Source organism: Somniosus microcephalus, chromosome 2, assembly GCF_052327205.1.
Source record: "Somniosus microcephalus isolate GS21.2 chromosome 2, FLI_Smic_1.0, whole genome shotgun sequence".
Taxonomy (NCBI): domain Eukaryota; kingdom Metazoa; phylum Chordata; class Chondrichthyes; order Squaliformes; family Somniosidae; genus Somniosus; species Somniosus microcephalus.
Genome location: NC_140988.1, coordinates 299,321,427 through 299,346,994, shown reverse-complemented (window position 1 = coordinate 299,346,994; position 25,568 = coordinate 299,321,427). Strand labels below are relative to the sequence as shown.

The following is a 25,568-nucleotide window of genomic DNA, read 5'->3' as shown; positions in this document are numbered from 1 at the left end:
AAGTCTAGTTGTATTTCACTAGTTCCTTGTCTTACAAAATGTCCCTGGCAAGCTGGGGCTGACACCCGAGTATTTATACTCCTTGGACGGCGCCACCAGCTGGCTGTCCAGCGTTATTTCATAAGTAGTTTCTTGATGAGATTTATAACAGGATGTTCTTGCCATGGAGGGAGTACAGCGAACATTCACCAGACTGATACCTGGGATGGCAGGAATGACATAAAAGAGATTGGGTCGATTAGGCTTATATTCGCTAGAGTTTAGAAGAATGAGAGGTGATCTCATTGAAACTTATAAAATTATAACAGGACTAGACAGACTAGATGCAGGAAGGCTGTTCCCAATGGCAGGGGAGTCTAGAACCAGGGGTCACAGTCTAAGGATAAGGGGTAAGCCATTTAGGACTGAGATGAGGAGGAATTTCTTCACCCAGAGAGTGGTGAACCTGTGGAATTCTCTATCACAGAAGACAGTTGAGGCCAATTCATTAAATATATTCAAGAAGGAGTTGGATATATTTCTCAAGGCTAAGGGGATCAAGGGATATGGGGAGAAAGCAGGGACAGGGTACTGAATTTGGATGATTAGCCATGATCACTTTGAATGGCGGAGCAGGCTCGAGGGGCTGAATGGCCTACTCCTGCTCCTATCTTCTATGTTTCTATGACTGGGCTAATGCCAGTCTGTAGTCAAGACTCCTCTGGGAAACCAATGTAAAATTTTAAGGCTAGATTTTCTGAGTCCTTCTATATAGCTATGGGACCGTGACATGTGTTGTGGCACATGAGATTCCACACTGTGTGCGAGGACTCAGGGATGTGGTCTACATTCTGAAAAGGTAGGCTTATACACTCTACAGATTAGGCAGTTGAAGAACTCAACCCTTTGTACAAACTCCCCATATAGTAGACTCAACACTAACCGCGTACAATCTTTGCAAAGCAGCAACTAACAAAGCAACAGAAAGCTGAGTTCATTGAAAAATTACTAGATGCAAAGGGCTGATTCTGTTATTCAGCATTTCCAATTGAGAGCTGTGCGTGGAGGGAGTACAGGGTCAGAGTACGGGATACAGCACTGTAAGCCCGATTCTTGGACCCGCATTCCCCGTGAGCGCAGTTCCCCTCTGGGAGCGCAGAAACACCCATTATAAATCTGAGGCTATCGTGCTGATGTTGTACAGTGCCCTGGTGTGGCTGCATTCAGTGTTAGTCACTGAGAGACGAGGGAAACATCCAAGCCTTAGAATCAGTGCAGAGAAGGGCCACAAGGCTGATCCCTCGTGTCAGAGGACTGAGGAAAGGTTTGAAAACCTTGGACTCTTTAGCATTTTAAAGAAGACAAATGAGAGGGGACTTTATACAGGTATGAGTGGAATTGAAATGGTTAAGCCAGAGTGCTATTTCAAGTTGAACAATGACAAGTCAATTGCACACATTACAAATTGATAAAAGGCATGTTCAGTACTGATATCACATAGCATTTCTTCACACAAAAGGTCAATTAGTATCTGGAATGATCTCTTGGCTAAGGATGCAAAACTCTGGAGTCATTCACATGTCAGCTAGATGCTGTGATGGAGGTTTCTGTGGAAGGATGAATCAGATAGGCCGAATGGCATCCTTCATCTGTACTTATCTTTGTGACATGAATCCAGTAGAGCCAGTCTGTCAGGGATAAGTTTTCATAGCCCTTGCATACTGGTTTTATGTGTCTAACCTTTAATGCATTCCACCCCCACCCCCATCACCCCGCCCTTTGCCTCACCATTGGTGGCTTTACCTTCAACCGCCTAGGCCCATGTTCTTGAATACGCTACCTAAATCTCCACCACCCTCTCCTCCTTTAAGACCTTTCTTAAAACCCACCTGCTTGACCAAGCTTTTGATCACCCCAACTAATAGTTCCTTCTTTGGCTCAGCATCCATTTATTTCTGATTATCCTCTGTGAAGAGCTGTGGGAAATTTTTCTACATTAAGTCATAGAGTCATAGAGTCATAGGCCTAGAAATTCACTGGCCTTAGCGCCACTTTTGAGGCGCTAGAGGGCCTAGCGGCGAAGTTATGGCCAGTTTTGAAATTGACAGGGGCCCTAAATCGGCGTTAGGCCGGTAGCGCTGCGCCGGCACCAATGACGTCATCGGTGTGCGCAGCGTCCCGGTTGCCATGGTAACCCGCCCGAACTCGGAAATTGAGTTGCGGCCGCCTCGCCCGTGGCAGCCGCAAGCAACGTTCTGGCAGAGGTGCCTTACAGAACGTTGCGCCGGCACATTAAAGGCCCCGCGGCGGCCGGCCGCTTTCCCGCCGCCCGCCTGGCCGCAGCTCCCTCCCCGGACTTCCCCCCCCCCCCCCTCCGGAACAGAAGCAAGCCCGGCACTTGTCCGAGGTGCCGGGCTCATTTTTAAAAAGATTATCGCGGGCCGCGGCCGGGTGCAGGCAGCTCCTCCTTAAGGGAAGGAGGCCTGCACTTCCCGAACCTGCCGCACCGCAGCGGGTGCCGCAGCGCCGGAATAGCGCCGAAATTCAGCGCATAGCGCCAGTTTTCAGGCGCTAACAGCTTTCAGCAGCGCCGGCAGCCGTTTGGGCGCAGAAGTAGTGAATTTTTGGCCCGCCCAGCGCGACTTAGCTCCGGCACTAACTTCCGGCGCTAAAGCCGTCGCTGCGCCAAAACCCAATTTCTAGGCCATAGAGTTTTACAGCACAGAAAGAGGCCCTTCGGCCCATCGTGTCTGCGCCGTCCATCAAGCCCTGTCCAATCTAATCCCATTTTCCAGCATTTGGTCCATAGCCTTGTATGCAATGGCATTTCAAGTGCTCATCCAAATGCTTCTTGAATGTTGTGAGGGTTCCTGCCTCTACCACCCTTTCAGGCATTGAGTTCCACATTCCAACCACCCTCTGGGTGAAGAAGTTCCCCCTCAAATCCCCTCTAAATCTCCTGCCCCTTACCCTGAATCTATGCCCCCTTGTTATTGACCCCCCTACTAAGGGGAAAAGTTCCTCTTTATCTACCCTATCTATGCCCCTCATCATTTTGTACACCTCAATCAGGTCCCCCCTCAGCCTTCTTTGCTCCAAGGAAAACAACCCCAGCCTGTCCAGCCTCTCTTCATAGCTGAGGCGCTCCATCCCAGGTAACATCCTGGTGAATCTTCTCTGCACCCTCTCCAAAGCAATCACATCCTTCCTATAGTGAGGCGACCAGAACTGCACACAGTACTCCAGCTGTGGCCTCACCAGCGTTTTGTACAGCTCCATCATAACCTCCCTGCTCTTTTATTCTATGCCTCGGCTAATGAAGGCAAGTATCCCATATGCCTTTTTAACCACCTTATCTACCTGTTCCGCTGCCTTCAGGGATCTATGTACATGTACACCAAGGTCCCTCTGACCCTCTGTACTTCCTAGGGTCCTACCACTCATTGTGTATTCCCTTGCCTTATTTGTCCGTCCAAAATGCATCACCTCGCACTTTTCAGGGTTAAATTCCATTTGCCACTTTTCCGCCCATCTGACCAACCCGTTTATATCGTCCTGTAGCCTGAGGCTTTCCTCCTCGCAATTTACCACCCCACCAATTTTCATGTCATCTGTGAACTTACTGATCATACCTTTTACATTCTCATCCAAATCATTTATGTAGATCACAAACAACAAGGGACCCAGCACCGATCCCTGAGGTACCCCACTGGACACAGGCTTCCAGTCACAAAAGCAACCTTCGACCATCACCCTCTGCCTCCTGCCACTCAGCCAGTTTAGGATCCAACGCACCAAGGCACCCTGGATCCCATGGGCTCTTACCTTCTTGACCAGTCTCCTATGCGGGACTTTGTCAAAAGCTTTACTGAAGTCCATGTAAACCACATCCACAGCATTTCCCTCATCCACCCCCCTAGTCACCCCCTCGAAAAATTCAATCAGATTTGTCAGACATGATTTACCCTTGACAAAGCCATGCTGACTATCCCCGATTAATCCTTGCCTCTCCAAGTGGAGACTAATTTTGTCCCTCAGAATTTTTTATAATTATTTCCCTACCACAGATGTTAGGCTCACTGGCCTGTAATTCCCTGGTTTATCCCTGCTACCCTTCTTGAATAATGGTACTACGTTAGCTGTTCTCCAGTCCTCTGGTACATCCCCTGTGGCCAGAGAGGTTCTGAAAATTTGTGTCAGAGCCCCTGCAATCTCCTCCTTTGCCTCCCACAGCAGCCTGGGATACATCTCGTCCGGGCCTGGGGATTTATCCACTTTTTGGCCTGCTAAAACCGCTAGCACCTCCTCCCTCTCGATGCTAATATGTTCAAGTATGTCACAGTCCCCTTGCCCGATTTCTATGTCTGCATCGTCTTTCTCCATAGTGAACACAGATGCAAAAAATTCATTTAAAACCCCGCCTACCTCATCTGGCTCTACACACAGATTGCCACTTTGGTCCCTAATGGGCCCTACCCTTTCCCTGGTTATCCTCTTGCCCTTAATATACTTATAAAACATCTTAGGATTTTCCTTTATTTTGCTCGCCAGTGTTATTTCATGGCCCCTCCTCGCCCTCCTAATTTCTTTTTTAAGTACGCCCCTGCACTTTTTATACTCCTCCTGGGCTTCTTCCGTCTTTAGTCTTTTGTAACTGCCAAAAGCCCCCCTTTTATTCCTAATGCATTTTTGTATATCCCTTGTCATCCAAGGTTCCCTTTGCTTGTTGGTCCCACCCTTGACCTTTACAGGAACATGTTGGCGTTGTACTCTCTCTATTTCCCTTCTGAAAGTCTCCCACTGTTTTGATGTGGATTTTCCTATAAGTAGCTGCTCCCAGTCCACTTTGGCCAGATCCTGCCTTATCATATTAAAATCGGCCTTCCCCCAATTTAGAACCCTTATTTCCGGGCCGTCTTTGTCCTTTTCCATGACCACCTTAAATCTCACCGAATTATGGTCACTGTCGCCAAAATGCTCTCCTACTGACACTTCCACCACTTGCCCGACTACATTCCCTAGAATTAGGTCCAGTACCGCCCCCTCTCTTGTAGGACTTTCTACATGTTGGCTCAAAAAGCTCTCCTGGATGTACTTTAAGAATTCTGCACCCTCTAAGCCTTTCACACTCTGACTATCCCAATTTATATTGGGGAAGTTGAAATCCCCCACTATTATTACCCTATTATTTTCGCACTTTTCTGAGATTTGCCTACATATCTGTTCCTCTATCTCCCCCTGACTGTTTGGGGGCCTATAGTACACTCCCAGCAAAGTGCTTGCCCCCTTTTTGTTTTTAAAGGTGATATATAAATGCAAGTTGTTTGTTGTTGTTGTTATGAACGATGTACCTTGGCAAATTTTAAATTGTTTCGTTTCAATACTACTTACATCACCAACATAAAGTTTTAAGAAAGTCGAGTATAATTTTAGCCAGAATTCTGTAAAATATGCAAAGCTCAAATATCTGTATCTCCACCTTGAATATATTCACCGACTCAGCCTCCACAGGTCTCTGGGGTAGAGAATTCCAAAGATTTACGACCCTCAGAGATGAAATTCCTCCTCATCTCCATTTTAAATCGGCGACCCCTTATTCTGAAACAATGCCCCCGAGTTCTGGATTCCCACACGAGGAGGAACTAACAGTTAATAGTTACAGCAATTATATATTACAACAGGATATTTGCCACACAATTATATTTAAAAAGGACATGGACACGGTGGGCTTTGACTGGAAGGCCTGGTGCTGGCAACAGCAGTCCTTAAATTAACCACAATTAAAATATGACCAAAACTGCAACCTGTGAGCTCATGTGCATGGTAATCAGTGTTCCCCGACTGCTATCAGATTTTCATGATAGAGTAGGACATTACCCATTATATTCCTTGTATACTTTTTGGTGCAAATGCATAAATGAGACTGCACCAAGAATTAATTCACATCCATGTCGGACCTGATGTACTTTTTTTTATTATTATTGTTGAGAAAGCAAGGTGAAGACCAAGGCTCTTGGTGAAGGGCACCACCAAGGTTGAAAATAGTAAGGGAGAAGATGTGATAAATCAGCAGTTAAATGTAGCAAGTGTAGGTTTTAAAAGCCCGTAGATTGCTGGATAAAGAGAAAATAAAGTTCAAGAGATTGAATATAAGTACAAAGAAAAATGGACCAGATGGGGGAGAGGGAGAGATTTAAAAATCTCTTAGAGAATGAGCAAAGCCCAGCCTTGGCACGTTGATGACAACTTACCTGAAAAAGTACCCCCAGCACAGCGAGACCATCAGCTTGCAGTGCTGCCTCGTGCAAACTTCCATATTTGGCAGCATAATGAACAACATGCATCTGCAGCAATAAGAAGTACAAATTACCACTGCAAAGATTCTAGCTATCGGGTTCAAGCATATTATTGTAATGGTGTGAGTTTGATTCAGGATGTCTGATCAACACTGGGCCTAAAAAGAGTGGCCATTTTGTAGCTGCACAATACTCTAGTTGAGGTCGAACCAGTGTTTCATACAGGTTCATCATAATTTCCACGCTTTTGCACTCTATACCTCTATTCATGAAGTCCAGGATCCCATAAGCTTTTTTAACTGCTTTCTCAACCTGCCCTGCCACCTTCAACGATTTGTGCACATATACCCCTAGGTCTCTCTGTTCGTGCACCCCTTTTAGGATTGTACCCTTTAGTTTATAGTTCCTCTCTTCATTCTTTCTACCAAAATGTATCACTTCGCACTTTTCTGCATTACATTTTATCTGCCACGTGTCCGCCCATTCCATCAGCCTGTCTATGTCTTCTTGAAGTCTATAAAGTCCCCGGCTGTCAATTGATAGGGTGGGGCTTGAGGCGCGATTGGAGGGAAGGAGGGGGACCCGGGAGCAAGGGAGGCCCAAGGCTTCCTTGTGAGGCCTGAAGGAGCACTCCTGCTCCTCCTGGCCCACAAGGAAACTCAAAGGTAAATTTTTCAAACATACCTGCCGAATCTCTGCTGGCCCATGATCCAGCTCCTGACAGATCTGGCCTGACGGGGAAGCAGTTACTGCTCCCCTGCTCAGGCCGCCGACCTCTCTTCCTTCCTGTGGGTGTTCCGCTTGCCTGCTCAAAAGAACAGGTTAAGATCGGGACACGGCAGAAGGCAGCGGGATCAGAGGGGGTAAATGACTGGCCGCATTTTAACTGAGCCCCTGTCTTCTTTCCGCCAGGCGAGGGAGTTAAAAACAGGACCTTACAATTGCATTTAACGCCACATCCTGTTTGAGGAGTGCAGCATTTGTGCATGGTTTCCTGTCTTCCCTCGGGACTAGGGAGTCACTATCCATAGGCACTGTGGAATCCGCCTTTAACTTGAACCCAACCCAGAAAGCAAACATGTACGGCCAGCTCACTGCGTTTACCTAACTAATACAAATGGGGATGGCAGAATCATCAACATCTGCCGCCTGAAAAAATAGTGGCAAAGGTTATGGTCTGAAATTGTTGAACTCAATGTTGAGTCCAGAAGGCTGTAAAGTGCCTAGCAGAAAGATGAGGTGCTGTTCCTCGAGGCAGCTATTGATGATTCTGCCATCCCCATTTGCAACATTTAATCACTCCTGCCTTCCAGCCTATCACAGACCGTCCCTTTTGTTCTTTCCTCCCCTCCCCCCTTTCCCTGCCTCTGCACCTGCTTAAAACCTGTTAAATCTCTAACTTTTTCCAGTTCTGATGAAGGGTCACAGACCTGAAACATTAACTCTGTTTCTCTCTCCACGGATGCTGCCTGACCTGCTGAGTGTTTCCAGCATTTTCTGTTGTTATTATCTATATTCAGAAACTTCCTTACCAATTCTACTAGAATTTCTTTTAATATTCTCTGCAACTTCAGTAAAAAGACAAACTACTTGGTGCAATTATACTACTTAGTATTTGTAACTTAGATTGCATTCAGCATAAAATTGTAAGCATTACTTCACCGAATAATGATTTCAATTATAGATCAATTTTTAAAATTAATTTTCAAAAAAATTAATGCAATGTGAAATCCACCACACCTTCAATAATAATTAACAAAATAGTCACTGATTTTTGTATAATAAGTAAACAAACGCTCATGGTATTACCTCAGCAGAGTACTGGACGCCATCCACTGTGTGTTCTGACCCTGGAGTGGTTTCTGAACCCCAGTGAAAATGCAGCTGAGCTGCTACATATTCCTGCGAGAAACCACTGCTTATGCTCATTGAATCTGGGAGTGAAAGCTTAACTTGAGGAAAAACAAAAGCACAGCAATGTTATCACCCTTTGCTACAAAAGCAGATGGAGACCATACGTGACTGCTCCGTCACACTTTCTAACGACATTACCAAGCAGCACTGATTGAAGTCTAGAATTATGCCGTGCTTCTGTTGCAGTCATGTTCATCTTGGTATTGTATGTGTTTTGGGAAAGTCTACAGTGCATGTTATCAGAATAAAAATAAACAAGATGATTGGAGTAAGGGGTATTTCATCGAATTCAGAAAATGTTCACCAACTGTTCAAGTTTCATTCTCATATTTTGAGCCATTATCAAACTCTTATAGAATTTACAGCACAGAAACAGGCCATTTGGCCCAACTGGTCTATGCCGGTGTTTATCCTCCACATGAACCTTCTCTCGCTCTTGAAGGTGTTATAGTTTTTATAATACTGTCCACATTATGCAGTGGCTTAATTAAATTTACAATTCAAACAGATTGCCTTCAAAAGCTACTGTGATATATACCACGTATCAGGAATGCTATACATCTATAATTTGTAAAAATGTTCATTTATAGTCGACCTCCTGTGGCATTGCTCAGGTGAGTGAAGACCAAGTGTAGTCCTCAGGTGAAGCGGGGTTAGAGGGCAGGGGAGAATTAGATCAGGGAATGCCGCTGTCCCCATTTAAAGCTCTACATTCCTCATTTTGTACAATATTTTGGTTCTATATGATAATTTATAGCTAAATAGTAAAACTATCAGCAAATTGCTAGACTTGACTGGAGCATAGGAGTTTCTACAGGCTGAGGGGCTGGTAAACATAAAACGAGCTGTTACAGCACCACCACTGAGAGGAGGGTGTAATTACAGTGCGACACCTTTACATAGACAGCTGCCATTATAAATGATAGATTATCATAAGTGCATGTCCCATTGCACGGTATCACCAATTTTAGAACAAAATGTTCATGATGAGTTGGAGGTTACGCTGTTGCAGGAGCAGGTGAGTTGCTGGGATTAGGGGAGAGGTGAGCACCTCCATTGAAATGATGTGGAACGATGTTTGTAGGAGATGGGCTCAGAAACAGTGCAGTTAGGATTTTTAAAGAGGTTTGTAGAAAATAAATAATGTTTTCTTTACCCACTGCAGGGTAGATAAATAAATACATTTGGTTCCCTCATGTACCACAGTTACATAAATAGTTAAATTTGTGCATGTGACATGAGGGGTGTGGGAGAAGGAACTCTGAAGCATGAGGGACATGATTGAGCTACACAGATATGCTTCCCTTACTATCCATCCTCTGCTCTCAAAGGTGATTCCTGGGATAAGAGGGATGTCCTATGAGGAGAGATTGAGTAGAAATGGGCCTATATTCTCTGGAGTTTAGAAGAATGAGAGGTGATCTCGTTAAAATTTTTAGAGGGCTTGACTGAGTTTGGATGATTAGCCATGATCTCATTGAATGGCGGAGCAGGCTTGAGGGGCCGAATGGCCTACTCCTGCTCCTATCTTCTATGTTTCTATGTAGATGCTGAGAGGCTCTTTCCCCTGGTTGGAGAGTCTAGAACTAGGAGTCATAGGGGTAGATTTTCCCGAACCTGTCGGGAAGGCGGCGGGACTTCCCCTTTCGGGTTTTTGACCCGCCTACTTCGACGTCCGGCCAATCCGCGCGATTTTCCCTTGATTGACCTTGTTGAGCCCGCCCAGCGGCAACAGGTGACGTCACAGACTGAAATTTCATCTGTCAAGGGTTCTTGACAGATGAAATATCAGTGTTTCACAGCTGTTTGAAGCTGTCAAACACTGACAGTCTGAGTTCTACCATGAGTCATTCTGCACAGACTCAGTTAGAACTCTTACCGGCACTCAAAGCTGAAGGCTGTCACTTTTCACAGATCGCAGCCATTCAGCTTTCAGTTCCGGCTGAGTGATGCGCTCCCGACGGCTACAGGAAGAAAGGCTGTGAAGGTAAGTACAGGTAAGTAAAAGTTCTTTCCACACTTTAGACACACCAAACACACTTATCTTTACACTCATGCACACCAACATCGCGACCCCTTCAACTCCTTCAACCCGACGGCCCGCCTGCTCTAACCTGGCGTGGTTTGGAGTCGTCGGGAATCCCACACGAAACCCCTCAAAATAGGGATTAGGCTAAAAACTGCCTGTTAACTACCTGTTAACAGGCAGTTAATTGGCACTAATCCCTTCCCGCCTGGTTTCGGCGGGTCCCAGTGCGGGGCGGGTACCCGCCGCCCCTGAAACTTACGTGGGGCAGGGTTTTGGGCGGGATGGTGTCAGGCCCCCCAAATTCGGGATTTCCCCCCCCCACACGCCTGAAACCCCACCTGACGGCTCCACAAAAATCTAGCACATAGTCTCAGGATAAGGGACTGGCCATTTAGGACTGAGATGAGGAGACATTTCTACACTCAGAGTGTTGTGAATCTTTGGAATTCTCTAGCCCAGAAGACTGTGGATGCTCAGTTGTTAAGTATATACAAGATGGAGATTGATAATTTTTTTGGACACTAAGGAAATCAAGGGATATGGGGTTAGAACAGGAAAGTGGAGTTGAGGTAGAAGTTCAGCCATAATCTTATTGAATGGCGTGGCAGACTAGGAGGGCCGAATGGCCTACTCCTGCTCCCATTTCATATGTTCTTATGACCAGTGAAACTGACGTGCAAAGAGGAACACCACAATTCCACACTTACCTGTGTGTCCATTATTAGATAAAGTGAGTGATTCTGTTTCTGGTAGGTTGTATCCTTCAAGAGTGATTGAAGGAAGATTTTTGTCTAATGTGGTTTTTCTAGTGTCGATATTGATAGGAGACTGTGATTTCCCGTTACATTGCTCATAGCCTTTGCTCCAGTCTTGATCTGAAGAAAAACAAAGCACAAACGTCCATTGGATGGGATTTACTAAATGTAAATCACTGGCTGTACTGGATGTGTATTATCACCGCTTTATGGATTTTTGGCAGTAAGACATTACATACATTGTAATGATTTCATAGGGTGGAAATTCTGATTGGAAAAGTTTACATACAAATGCTTAACACATTTAGACTACATTCCTGTTTACGTTGCTATTAATCCATTTATAATCATTTCTAACCATATGAGCAATGCTCTTTTTAGATTATTTAGAAATATGTTACAATAGACGCATAGGATGACCACCCAGTCTCCTGAACAAGAACTATTTATTTTAAATAGTTCACATGCACTACATTAACTTTAATAAACAATGCTCTTAATAAATTGTTATATTACTAACTTTAACACCTTTTATTTATTTTAGTTAAATAAAGCATTTTTCTCTCCTACTTTATTCCACCAGTTTTATCCCTGCCCTGAAGGTGTTGACTCAACTGGAATATATATATAGGGATATAATTTCAATGTGATGCTCCTTGGTGCCCACCGGAAGAACATATCGCCTCGGACTATCTGTCCATTAGTTACAGATGGAAAATTGCAGGCAGGAACTGATACACATGCATCTTAGGACCCAATTATCAGCAGGAAAAGAAGCTAATCATTTGCAATTTAACAGTGGGAAATGTTTTACTGCCTCATGTGATTCTTCACAGGGAGGCTTATCAACTAAACCAAGCTGAAACTTGAGAGGGAAAAGAGGGCCTCCATGAACTGGGGGAAGGAGGGAGATGGAAAATGCCTGTGTCAATGTAACAACTGTATAAATAATTTTAAAATAAACAATCTTTTTAGCAACAAAAAGAACTAGTGCACATCCATAATAGGCTGCAATTTCTCTGCAAGAAGTGAAGGAAAATCTCTAATGTTTGCCACTAGCTTACATTACACATGATAGAATGTTGGGCATTTCTGCAGCTAGGTTATGACAAGGCCACGTACCAGTGCACTTTCAGTGTAGCCTTATGTCATAAGCTTATATTCAGCACATACTTCTGTGATCTTGGGGCTGCTTTTCTTCTGCTTAACGCACCATGTGCACCTAGCTTTGAGGCATTAGGAAGAGGATCTTGGTGTGGAGAGCCGATAGCCAGAGTCTCTGTCCCCTTTGGATTGACACGCATTTCTAGAAGCACCAAACAACTTGGCCACCCCCTGCCCTAAAAGCACTTAATTGTATACATAAAATTATTTTGATTTGAACTGTTATTCCATCAGGGAGTGGAATCAGAGTTTGATTTTTTTTCCAAAATAAAAAAGTTTGAACTATTGCTTCATTTTGTCATCTCTCCAAACTGGCCGTAAACCAGCTGTCATTGAAGTGAAAGAAGTAAAGCTTGCAGTACCACCCCAATGTGAAGATGTCAACACTCTTGCAATACATCTGTTGTGATGACGCCGAAACATTTTCTTTTAAAATATATCTTGACCACGACAATAAATAACATTTGAGAAAGTTACAGACGCAAAAAGCAGATTTAGCACCGGTACACGTAGCACGATAGAGTCTGCCGGGAATTTCTTCAGGGCCACTGTGACTTCGGCGGATCGATGTATGAAGGGGGTTTCGGCCGATCGAGAGACACCCCAGAAGGAAGTCCCGGCGTAGCTCTTTAACTGCCCTGTTTAATCACGGGACAGCACCAGCTCGTGTCTAGCAAACAGCTGTTGTACCTTCATTATTAATCTTTAATGTTACTGTTAAGGTCAACATAGAATCAGGCTGTGCATTCAAACAAGTATTATTACCTTCGTAATTCCAATGGCCAAGCTTATTACCTGGGGGGAGAAAGCAGAAAAGAATCATTAAGAGTGATTGAAAAGCCAACAGCTGTTGCCAAGAAAGATAACAATAGTTTTAAGATTAGTTATGAACAGCAACCTTTTAAAACCCTCGAAGCGTTTAGTGGTGACACTTGTCTTGAGCGGTAGCGCAAAACGGGCCACCGTGAATCACAGGTCGTTTTACATTCTGTCCGATTTTACAAGACCAATTTCATCCCCTATGACTGGAGTTTCTTTGTGATAAACATCCAGGGCTTGAAAAGACCTGCGCATGTGTAATTGAGACTGATCATCAACATTCCAGAAATTGCTACTCGTGTGATTTTGGAGTAATTCTGATGGGACAGAGAATCGGAAAATGGGGCAGAACTCAAATCTGATGGGTTTCTGCTTCTTTTGCACCACCCAGCTAATTACACTTCAGGGGCGAGCATTTCTGCCCACCCCTACACCCATCATTACATCATAGCAGCACTTTGGGGGCGTTTCTGAGGTCAATCCCAGGCCATAAGAGACGCTGATTAACCTCTGCTGAGAGCAGGCTTGGCTACCATGTGGTTTACATTGAAGCCTAAAGGGCAAACAGTATTCAATCTCAGAAGGATCAATTGCTGCTGCCTCCATGGGGCTGACCTCCCATGTTGCACCACTACAGGTGTGGGCTTCCAACCCTATTTAAGTAACCCTGTCCTTGGGGTCGGGGTGTCAACTTAGTGGGAGGAAGAAGTTCTGCTCTGCTGCGTCTCTGGTGGTGCAATGGTACTGTGGGATTTTTGCCCTATATAATTTACCATACACTACTAAATGAAAAAACTTGGACCAATGTTAGAGATGTATGTTCCTTTAAATATACCACAGAAAGCTGCAAAGACATACTTGCTACCCACTCTGATTCTGCATCAAAATTCGGAATTAAGAAAAGGATGATGAGTTCAGTGTGCCTCTGACTTACTTAAAGGGGATGGAAAGTCTAGGGGGATTGTGGGGGGAAAAATTCGGTATCGCCCCGTTTGGGGCACTAGTACTGGCGGTGCGCAAAGTTTAGCGCCAGGCGCGATTGATAGCCACCTCGAGCGATATTGGGTTGTAGCGCCCCTGAAGGTGATTGCGGCGCTAAATCAGGCGCTGCACGGTAGTCTTAAGGCGCTAACCCGGCGGCGCAATGCAATTTCCCCGCGGGCGGGCGGGCGGAGCGCAGGTGCTGTCAATAATCGATTGGACCTAGACACGCTAGCGCCGGTCAGCCCTTAAAGGGGCGATCGATTCTCATCTGCAGCCACACTCTGCGCCTTGTAGGCCTCAAACTCGACGGCAACTTACCTGTGGCGGCCAAAACTTCAAGGACATGGAGAGGGTCAGGGAGAGAGCGCAGCGCTTCAGCGAGGGGGCATTGGATGCTCTGGTTGGCACGGTGGAGCGCCGGCGAGGTGTGCTGTACCCGGAGAATGGCAGGAGGCCTAATCAGACCGAATACCGCAGAGCTTGGAGGGAGGTTTCCCAAAGAGTCACCTCCAGCAGCATGGTGCCCAGGACTCCTGTGAAATGCAGGAAGAAGTTCAACGACCTCACTCGGGTCGTTAGGGTGAGTGCCTTTTTCAGATTTATCTCCATCCCTCCATCTGCACCTCACTTTATGACCAGAGGGTGCGCAGAGCCCCAATGGCCAGCTGTCATCCAGCACCCACGGCCCTTTCTGGAAACACACACGCACATTCAGCTCAGTGCATAATGTAAGGGCTATTCTACCATGGGAGGCATGTGATGTCAGCTCAGGGCAGCATAATGTAAGGGCTATTCTACCATGGGAGGCATGTGATGTCAGCTCAGGGCAGCATAATGTAAGGGCTATTCGACCATGGGAGGCATGTGATGCCAGATCAGGGCAGCATGTTTCATCACACCCCGTCCTTTCTCTTGCAGGCCAAGCTGGCGAGTAACCGCAGGCAACAGCTTCATACCGGAGGAGGCCGGCCTCACCTGCAGACCCTTACAGACCTGGAGGGGCGAGTCCACCAGATCGTTGCAAGCCGAATGAGTGGTCCCGTTGCCTCTGGAGCTGCTGACCCCATTGTGCACAGCGATGGTAAGGTCATCACCTTTTTGAACTCTCTCCTTCCACTTGTTCCCCCCACCAGCATGCTTTTTCACTCTGGACCCAAGTCAGAGCATTGCAGCACACATGCATCCCTTGCTGCCACTCTGTCCTTTCGCTAAAGCCACTCTTCAACCTCCCTGCTTTCAGATGCTGCATCACCAGCTCAGGAGCCGGGCCCTCAAGCTGCCACTGCGACTGACTCAGGAGGCGACGAGCAGGAGGAAGCCGGCCCATCCGAACCACCCTCAGGCAAGCCAGCCCATCTGCAGACTGGGGAGACTACTTCCCTGGAGGGGAGCGGGGATGGAATGCTCTGAGGAGGATCCAGCTCCAGGAACCAGCGGCCTGCAGCAATGCGAGGGGGTAGGGAAGCTCGGGGGCCGTCTCCCCAGAGGGCGAGTCGGGCCCCGAGTGCTGCTGCACAGAGCGCAGAAGAGGTGCGTGCCCTCACAGAAATGAGCGCCCAGGCTGGGCTGAGGCACACTGAGCTCATGGCTGCAGTGGCAAGGATGCCTAAATCCATCGAGACACTGGCAAGGAGTATCCAAGACTTCGGCGCAGCACAGGCCAGGAGTGCGCACGACTTCGGGATAGCACTGGCAAGGTGTGCGCAGGACTCTGGGACAGCACTTGAAAGGATTGTCCAGGGCTTCACCGAAGCACTGGCACCTGCCACGCAAGTGCTGAGTGCTGCCACGCAGTCACTCGCTGGTCTCATGCAGATGCAGATTGAGGCCACGCGAGCACTGACTGCTGCCACCCTCGCTGGATCGGGTAGGATTACCCGGGGCCCTTGCAGCACCACGGCAGGTCAGCAATCTGTGGACCAGCCGATTGCTGCGCATGCTGCGGTGCTGCCCCGTCAGAGTGCCAGTGTGTCGGCCGACCAGGGAGCTGCTGTCCGCTTTCAGGATGACAGCATTCCTGATGCCACCACTGGCACGTCTCCACTGCAGCTGCCGCCACCTGTAGGACAGACTGCTTCCACCCATGCAGAGTTGGAGCAGTCAGCAGCCGGGCCCTCCAAGCCCAGAGCTCGTCCAGGCCGTCCCTCTGGCATCTGCGCTTTCGGACAGTCAGCAGGCCTCCCCCAGCCTTGCTGCAGCCACTGGGGTCCCATTATGTAGGAGCTGCAGGGAGGGAAGGGGCCAATCTCGCAAGCGAAGCAGATCACCATCGAGGGGGAGAAAGTAGAAGGTGCTGCTCTTACCTGTTATTTGTAGAATTCAAGGCCGAGGATGCTGGTCTGAATGTTAGTGATGTTTTGGACAGTCTCCCGGGTGTGCGAGCCACTTATGTGACAGTCTGTTTGTTTAGCTTTTTGTTGCCATTGCTTTGTCATGCGGGAAGGAAGCACATTTTGTTAAATAAACAAATTTCTTTATTTACAATGGCCATGTCTGCTCTTTACATACATTTTGCCCTTCACAGGCTTTGGGGTATCAGAACGGTTCCATTCCTGTTCTTGGAATGGCAGCAAACATTCCCTGAGAGTGGCCTAGAAGCGACTTCTGATAAGCCTCTGACGGACGGCCCTTCCAGTTTCTGCCTCCCTCCCATCTTGGTCCTCCTCCTCCTCCTCCTCCTCCTCTGCTGGTGCTTCAATGTCTGGTGGCATTGGCTGGGTCCTCAGGATGGCAAGGTTATGCAGCATGTAACACACAACCACGAAGTGGGAGACTCGCTCAGGTGAGTACTGAAGCGCACCTCCGGAATGGTCCAGACAACGGAACCGTTGCTTCAGCACGCCGATTGTGTGCTCAATAATGTTCCTGGTTGCTTGATGGCTCGCATTGTAGCGTTCTTCAGCAGGGGTGCTGGGCGAACGGAGTGGGGTCATCAGCCATGGGCACAGAGCATAGCCCTTGTCCCTGAGAAGCCAGCCTCCTGGGTGAGCCAGGGTCTCAAAGGTCTGCCACAGAGGTCTGGCGCAAGATGAAGGCATCGTGGCTGCTGCCTGGAAACTGGGCATTCACAGCGAGGATCAGCTGTCGGTGGTCACAGACCAGCTGTACAGTCAATGAATGGAACCCCTTGCGGTTGCGGAACTCCTCCGCATTCTCTACAGGTGCCCGCAAAGCCACATGCGTGCAGTCAATGCCGCCCTGCACCATGGGGAAGTTCGCTATTCTTGCGAAGCCCTCTGCGCGCTCCCTCTGCTTGTCCGGGGTCATTGGGAAGGAGATGTATTGCCGCCTCCTTTTAAAGAGGGCATCAGTCACTTGACGGATGCAGCAATGCACCGCGAACTGCGAGATGTTGGCTATGTCCCCAGTTGCGGCCTGAAAGGAGCCGCTTGCATAGAAGTTAAGGGCAACAGTGATCTTCACAGCCACCGACAGAGGTGTCCTGCACCTTAGCTGAGGCTGCAGATCTGGCTGAAGGAGGTGGCACAGCTCAGTCACCACCTCCCTACTAAAGCCCAGCCTTCGGAAACACAGCTCCTCCGACATGTTCAAATATGAAAATTGCTGTCGGAAAACCCTGGCAGCGTAAGGTCTCATGTGGCGACGTCTGTTGGCCCTCCTCCGTCTGGCCATGCCTGCCCCTCTATCCCTGCGTCTCTGTGCCCTGTCAAGATGGTTCAGAAGCAGGACGTTCCCATCCAATGCAGCCCCCATATTAAGTGCGCACAGAAAGTTTTGCCGTTTCAGATGCTCACCAACAGCAAGGTAATGGTCAGAAGGCTGAAGTTCTTCTGCCAGCGCTGGCTCAATGTTGAAATGGCTCTCCGTCTGCAGCTGAGCAACTCTCTGTATCTCTCTAAGAAGTTGTGGTCCAAAAATGGCTGCCGCTTTTAAACCACACCAGTCCCCTTTAAAGAACGCCCCCCCAGCCCGACAGCGACTGGGAAACGTTCCAGGTAAGCGGTCCTTATTAGCGCCAGGTGGAACGGAGGGGGGCGCCACTGAATTTGCGGTCCGGGGCACCCTAAAGGCGTTGCACACTGAAATTACATCATGATCTGCGTGCGCCGGCGAGCGGGTGCTACGGTTTAGTGCCGGCGCAAAATGTCCGCTCAATATGGGGAGAGGCGCAGGGTTCGCTGCGCCCGGGTGCTAGTTGGTTAGCACCCCACTTGTCGGCCTCTTTAGGCGCTAACGGGTGGCGCAAACAACCGAATTTTTCCCCCATAGTTCTTAAAGGAATTGCTTCAGTTTAGGACATTATGATCCCCTTAAACTGATGATTCCCTTCAACTTACCTCTTTTGCCAGTACTTTAAATAAATGTTGGCCTTTTATGATAGTCTTTCTCGGTGAGGTGTCAAAAATTGGATTACACATAGAGTTCCTGTCCCAACAAATCTGGACATAAATCCATAGTTTCAAAGTTCAGGTTAATTCCAGAAACATTCTGTTTGAAAGAGGAGTGTAAAGCACACTGATGGCCTTTAAAAACATAAGCCTTGATTTTCTGATCGAGACTTCCCATTTTACTTGCATAAGTTGGATGGCCTGGATTGGAAAATGGGCCAGAGCTCTGCTCACTTTAGCATCCATTCTCTTTTCCAGTATCATTTCCAGTGGTCTGAAACAGGCAGGAGTCTCTGTTATGGGTGTCCGATTACCCTCACTCAATTTCCTTTGACGTCATCTGTCTAGGCAATTCTTTATGCTCAATCATTAACAAGGGAACTCTTTATAAACCTATATCATTCCATACTGTGTTTTTTATTCCTGTGAAAGTGGTTATAAAATACAATAAAGGCCCTTGAGCTTTAGTTACTGGTCAGGGAAACGAGCCAGTGTGACATTATTGCAAGCTCTGGGTCCTTGTTCTCAGCCCCTAGAGTGAGGTCTCCTGGCTGAGAAAACACAAAAAGCCCACAGGGAATAAAAAACATGCAACAACTCTTTTTCTCTTTTTTTCTCTCTATTAAGGCCAGGAGCTCTTAAATAACATCTTTGCACATAATTCAAATTAATTTCACTAATTGCTTTAAACAGATAAAATGGCATGCAGCCTATTGGAATGGAGATGTCCACAATCAGAATTAGAGCAATCTCTATTTCTACAGGTAGAGTAATGGTTATGTTACTGGACCAATAATCCAGAGGCTTTGGTCTAATAATCCAGAGAATTTGAGTCCAAATCCCACCATGGCAGTTTGTGAATTTGAATTCAGTTTTTAAAATACCTGGAAAAAAAGTGACCATGAAGCTGTTGGATTATCATCAAAACTCAACTGGTTCAGTAATGTGCTTTAGGGACAGAAACCTGTCATCCTTTCCCAGTCTGCAGTCCCACACCAATGTAGTTGACTCTTAACTACCCTCTTAACTACCCTCACGGTGTTAGCTGTGGCTCAGTGGGTAGCACGCTGCCCCTGGGTCAGAAGGTTGTGGGTTCAAGTCCCACTCCAGGGAGTTGAGCACATAAAGCTAGGCTGACACTCCAATGCGGTGCTGAGGGAATGCTGCACTGTTGGAGATGCCGTCTTCCAGATGAAATCTTAAACCGAGGCCCCGTCTGCTCTCTCAGGTGGATGTAAAAGATCCTATGGCACTATTTCAAAGAAGAGCAGTGGAGTTATCCCCGGTGTCCTGGCCAATATTTATTCCTCAACCAACATAACAAAAACAGATTATCTGGTCAGTATCACTGTAGTGGCGCTTCTTAGTTTCCAAACAGGCAGCCACTGAGCTGTGGGGCTTTTAACAACGAGTAGACGCGTGTCGAAATAAAACATTCCCAAACGTAGCTTTGTCTTTTAAACTGTTTACTATAACACTTAACAAACGGAATTACAAAGCAAACACGTATAAACGAACACGGTCAAAAACTGTATTGCTCCAAACCTCACAACTTCTGCCTCCTTCAGCCACGTGCAGTTTAAACTGTAAAATGGCTGCACACCATGTGTGGCTTAGGGACTGTACCATTGTGGCAAGAATGAAGGGGGTGTCTCGGACTATACTACTGGAGCAAGAAAATAGGGGGTTTCTTAATACAATAAGTCGGTCAGGTAAATTAACTGTATTATGCCATTTAACCACTATTTTAAAGTATTTTCTTAAGCTTTCATGGCTCTTACAATCACATTGCTGTTTATGGGAGCTTGCTGTGCGCAAATTGGTTGTCGCGTTACCCACATTACAACACTTCAAAAAGTACTTCATTGGCTGTAAAGCGCTTTGAGACGTCCGGTGGTCGTGAATGGCGCTATATAAATGCAAGTCTTTCTTTCTCTGTAGTAGCCTAGCAAGCTACTGAGTTACACTGGGCAATAAATGCCAACCTTGCCAGAGACATCCACATTCTGAGGATGATTTTTAAAAATCAACAGCACACAGCCCCTGGCTAGCTAGCCCTTGAAGCTCAACAACTCAGTTTCTATTTGCACAGGTCCTGTGGTGCTGTGCCCAAGGAAGACAGTTGCTTCCGGTGCAGTGGGATCATGGAATTGGCACAGCAAGCCTACACCTATTGCCCACTGGGCTGCAATTCTGCATCCTGCTACATTTTGTGTGCTAGAATGCCTATTTTGCCCCTTGGCCTCATTACAGCAACCCCCCCCTCTCCTCTCCCCCCACCCGCCCCCCGCAGCCACCCTCCAGATTTGATGTAAATAAGCAGATAACACAACTCCCCGGAATTTGCCCTGGGTTTGCTTTTTTTTCTTCCGTGTCCATTTGAAATTGGAGCAAGAGAAGCTCCCTGGAGAATGGAGCTCTGAAAACGGAGCAGGCTTTGTATACTTTACTGTACCTCTTTAGTACTGTGCACTTTTATTAGACTTCGGGATAGGTTTTCAGCTTTAGTGCTTCTGGTGCCAAGATTCACACACTGAGAATGTTGAAGTCTTTTTCATAATACTGATATTTATGTTAATTTTCGGTTGAGGATTTTGTGATTTTTTTAAAACTCAGGAAAAGTTTGTTTGTAAAGTGCCTCAAATACTGAATTCCACAGGTGGTACAAGATGGAGGGAGGCATGCCAAGGAGATAAGGAGGCACCGGACCATAATTTCAGACATTGACACACTGAACTGCAAATGAACGAGCGACGACTGCCTCTTTTGCATCTGGTCATCAGAGAGCCAATTGTAGAACAGAGTGCTATCTGCAGCAAAGATACTTGCAGCCAAGTTGCAACGTGGGAACGCCACTGTCCGGGGTCAGCAAGGTATTCACTATGTTAACTGTTATGGCTGTGGCCCATTCTCAGCTAGCAATGCAATGTCAGGTAGCGTGAATCAGCCAGCATGGCCAGCAATTTCATCTCCTTGAACACTAAGCACCATGTCATGGCTACCCATCTCATCACAGTGCTGCATTTTCCAAGGTTTAACAGGTATATGCCTGGCCAGATATAAGAGCAGACAGCATCGCAGAGAGTGAGAGCAGGCAGCATCGCAGAGGGCGAGCAGGCAGCATCGCAGTGAGTGAGAGCAGGCAACATCGCAGAGTGAGAGCAGGCAGCATCGCAGAGGGCGAGCAGGCAGCATCGCAGTGAGTGAGAGCAGGCAACATCGCAGAGTGAGAGCAGGCAGCATCGCAGAGGGCGAGCAGGCAGCATCGCAGTGAGTGAGAGCAGGCAACATCGCAGAGTGAGAGCAGGCAGCATCGCAGAGTGAGAGCAGGCAGCATCGCAGAGTGAGAGCAGGCAACATCGCAGAGTGAGAGCAGGCAGCATCGCAGAGTGAGAGCAGGCAACATCGCAGAGTGAGAGCAGGCAGCATCGCAGAGTGAGAGCAGGCAACATCGCAGAGTGAGAGCAGGCAGCATCGCAGAGTGAGAGCAGCAGCATCGCAGAGTGAGAGCAGGCAACATCGCAGAGTGAGAGCAGGCAGCATCGCAGAGTGAGAGCAGGCAACATCGCAGAGTTAGAGCAGGCAACATCGCAGAGTGAGAGCAGGCAGCATCGCAGAGTGAGAGCAGGCAGCATCGCAGAGTGAGAGCAGGCAGCATCGCAGAGTGAGAGCAGGCAACATCCCAGAGTGAGAGCAGGCAACATCGCAGAGTGAGAGCAGGCAACATCGCAGAGTGAGAGCAGGCAACATCGCAGAGTGAGAGCAGGCAACATCGCAGAGTGAGAGCAGGCAACATCGCAGAGTGAGAGCAGGCAACATCGCAGAGTGAGAGCAGGCAGCATCGCAGAGTGAGAGCAGGCAACATCCCAGAGTGAGAGCAGGCAAAATCGCAGAGTGAAAGCAGGCAGCATCGCAGAGTGAGAACAGGCAACATCGCAGAGTGAGAGCAGGCAACATTGCAGAGTGAGAGCAGGCAACATCGCAGAGTGAGAGCAGGCAACATCGCAGAGTGAGAGCAGGCAGCATCGCAGAGTGAGACCAGGCAACATCGCAGAGTGAGAGCAGGCAGCATCGCAGAGTGCGAGCAGGCAGCATCGCAGAGTGAGAGCAGGCAACATCGCAGAGTGAGAGCAGGCAACATCGCAGAGTGAGAGCAGGCAACATCGCAGAGTGAGAGCAGGCAACATCGCAGAGTGAGAGCAGGCAGCATCGCAGAGTGAGAGCAGGCAACATCGCAGAGTGAGAGCAGGCAGCATCGCAGAGTGAGAGCAGGCACCATCGCAGAGTGAGAGCAGGCAACATCGCAGAGTGAGAGCAGGCAACATCGCAGTGAGTGAGAGCAGGCAGCATCGCAGAGTGAGAGCAGGCAACATCGCAGAGTGAGACCAGGCAACATCGCAGAGTGAGAGCAGGCAGCATCGCAGAGTGAGAGCAGGCAACATCGCAGAGTGAGAGCAGGCAACATCGCAGAGTGAGAGCAGGCAACATCGCAGAGTGAGAGCAGGCAACATCGCAGAGTGAGAGCAGGCAACATCGCAGAGTGAGAGCAGGCAAAATCGCAGAGTGAGAGCAGCAGCATCGCAGAGTGAGAGCAGGCAGCATCGCAGAGTGAGAGCAGGCAACATCGCAGAGTGAGAGCAGGCAACATCGCAGAGTGAGAGCAGGCAGCATCGCAGAGTGAGAGCAGGCACCATCGCAGAGTGAGAGCAGGCAACATCGCAGAGTGAGAGCAGGCAACATCGCAGTGAGTGAGAGCAGGCAGCATCGCAGAGAGTGAGAGCAGGCAACATCGCAGAGTGAGAGCAGGCAACATCGCAGAGTGAGAGCAGGGAACATCGCAGAGTGAGAGCAGGCAACATCGCAGAGTGAGAGCAGGCAACATCGCAGAGTGAGAGCAGGCAACATCGCAGAGTGAGACCAGGCAGCATCGCAGAGTGAGAGCAGGCAACATCGCAGAGTGAGAGCAGGCAACATCGCAGAGTGAGAGCAGGCAACATCGCAGAGTGAGAGCAGGCAACATCGCAGAGTGAGAGCAGGCAGCATCGCAGAGTGAGAGCAGCCAACATCGCAGAGTGAGAGCAGGCAGCATCGCAGAGTGAGAGCAGGCAGCATCACAGAGTGAGAGCAGGCAGCATCGCTGAGTCAGAGCAGGCAACATCGCAGAGTGAGAGCAGGCAACATCGCAGAGTGAGAGCAGGCAACATCGCAGAGTGAGAGCAGGCAGCATCGCTGAGTGAGAGCAGGCAACATCGCAGAGTGAGAGCAGGCAACATCGCAGAATGCGAGCAGGCAGCATCGCAGAGTGAGAGCAGGCAGCATCGCAGAGTGCGAGCAGGCAACAGAGAGTGAGAGCAGGCAGCATCGCAGAGTGCGAGCAGGCAACAGAGAGTGAGAGCAGGCAACATCGCAGAGTGAGAGCAGGCAGCATCGCAGAGTGAGAGCAGGGAGCATCGCAGAGTGAGAGCAGGCAACATCGCAGAGTGAGAGCAGGCAACATCGCAGAGTGAGAGCAGGCAGCATTGCAGAGTGAGAGCAGGCAACATCGCAGAGTGAGAGCAGGCAACAGAGAGTGAGAGCAGGCAACATCGCAGAGTGAGAGCAGGCAGCATCGCAGAGTGAGAGCAGGCAACATCGCAGAGTGAGAGCAGGCAACAGAGAGTGAGAGCAGGCAGCATCGCAGAGAGTGAGAGCAGGCAACATCACAGAGTGAGAGCAGGCAGCATCGCAGAGTGAGAGCAGGCAACAGAGAGTGAGAGCAGGCAACATCGCAGAGTGAGAGCAGGCAACATCGCAGAGTGAGAGCAGGCAACATCGCAGAGTGAGAGCAGGCAGCATCCCAGATTGAGAGCAGGCAACATCGCAGAGTGAGAGCAGGCAACATCGCAGAGTGAGAGCAGGCAGCATCGCAGAGTGAGAGCAGGCAACATCGCAGAGTGAAAGCAGGCAACATCGCAGAGTGAGAGCAGGCAACATCGCAGAGTGAGAGCAGGCAACATCGCAGAGTGAGAGCAGGCAACATCGCAGAGAGTGAGAGCAGGCAACATCGCAGAGTGAGAGCAGGCAGCATCGCAGTGAGTGAAAGCAGGCAACATCGCAGAGTGGGAGCAGGCAACATCGCAGAGTGAGAGCAGGCAACATCGCAGAGTAGGAGCAGGCAGCATCGCAGAGTGCGAGCAGGCAACATCGCAGAGTGAGAGCAGGCAGCTTCGCAGAGTGACAGCAGGCAACATCGCAGAGTGAGAGCAGGCAGCATCGCAGAGTGAGAGCAGGCAGCATCGCAGAGTGAGAGCAGGCAACAGAGAGTGAGAGCAGGCAGCATCGCAGAGTGAGAGCAGGCAGCATCGCAGAGTGAGAGCAGGCACCATCGCAGAGTGAGAGCAGGCAACATCGCAGAGTGAGAGCAGGCAACATCGCAGTGAGTGAGAGCAGGCAGCATCGCAGAGTGAGAGCAGGCAACATCGCAGAGTGAGAGCAGGCAACATCGCAGAGTGAGAGCAGGCAGCATCGCAGAGTGAGAGCAGGCAACGTCGCAGAGTGAGAGCAGGCAGCATCGCAGAAAGTGAGAGCAGGCAACATCGCAGAGTGAGAGCAGGCAGCATCGCAGAGTGAGAGCAGGCAACATCGCAGAGTGAGAGCAGGCTGCATCGCAGAGTGAGAGCAGGCATCTTCGCAGAGTGAGAGCAGGCAACATCGCAGAGTGAGAGCAGGCAACATCGCAGAGTGAGAGCAGGCAGCATCGCAGAGTGAGAGCAGGCAACATCGCAGAGTGAGAGCAGGCAGCATCGCAGAGTGAGAGCAGGCAACATCGCAGAGTGAGAGCAGGCAGCATCGCAGAGTGAGAGCAGGCAGCATCGCAGAGTGAGAGCAGGCAACATCGCAGAGTGAGAGCAGGCAGCATCGCAGAGTGAGAGCAGGCAACATCGCAGAGTGAGAGCAGGCAACATCGCAGAGTGAGAGCAGGCAACATCGCAGAGTGAGAGCAGGCAACATCGCAGTGAGTGAGAGCAGGCAACATCACAGAGTGAGAGCAGGCAACATCGCAGAGTGAGAGCAGGCAACATCGCAGAGTGAGAGCAGGCAGCATCGCAGAGTGAGAGCAGGCAGCATCGCAGAGTGAGAGCAGGCAACATCGCAGAGTGAGAGCAGGCAACATTGCAGAGTGAGAGCAGGCAACATCGCAGAGTGAGAGCAGGCAACATCGCAGAGTGAGAGCAGGGAACATCGCAGAGTGAGAGCAGACAGCATCGCAGAGAGTGAGAGCAGGCAACATCGCAGAGTG

General features: G+C 48.8%; 1 protein-coding gene across 5 annotated transcripts in view; it reads right to left on the bottom strand.

Annotated features, from left to right (window-relative positions):
- The window catches only part of ca9 (carbonic anhydrase IX), a 174,441-nt gene that overhangs the window by 68,070 nt on the left and 80,803 nt on the right, over window positions 1-25,568 (bottom strand). For 4 of the 5 annotated variants that reach the window (XM_085973540.1, XM_085973517.1, XM_085973524.1 and 1 more), the window contains exons 2-5: window positions 12,903-12,932; window positions 10,926-11,093; window positions 8,085-8,227; window positions 6,231-6,323 (exon numbers count right to left, since the gene is read on the bottom strand). In XM_085973540.1, the coding sequence (XP_085829666.1) occupies window positions 6,231-6,323; window positions 8,085-8,227; window positions 10,926-11,093; window positions 12,903-12,932 (434 nt within the window). Of the gene's footprint in view, window positions 1-6,230; window positions 6,324-8,084; window positions 8,228-10,925; window positions 11,094-12,902; window positions 12,933-25,568 lie in introns of those variants that run through there. The other variant, XM_085973509.1, reaches the window with a different exon arrangement.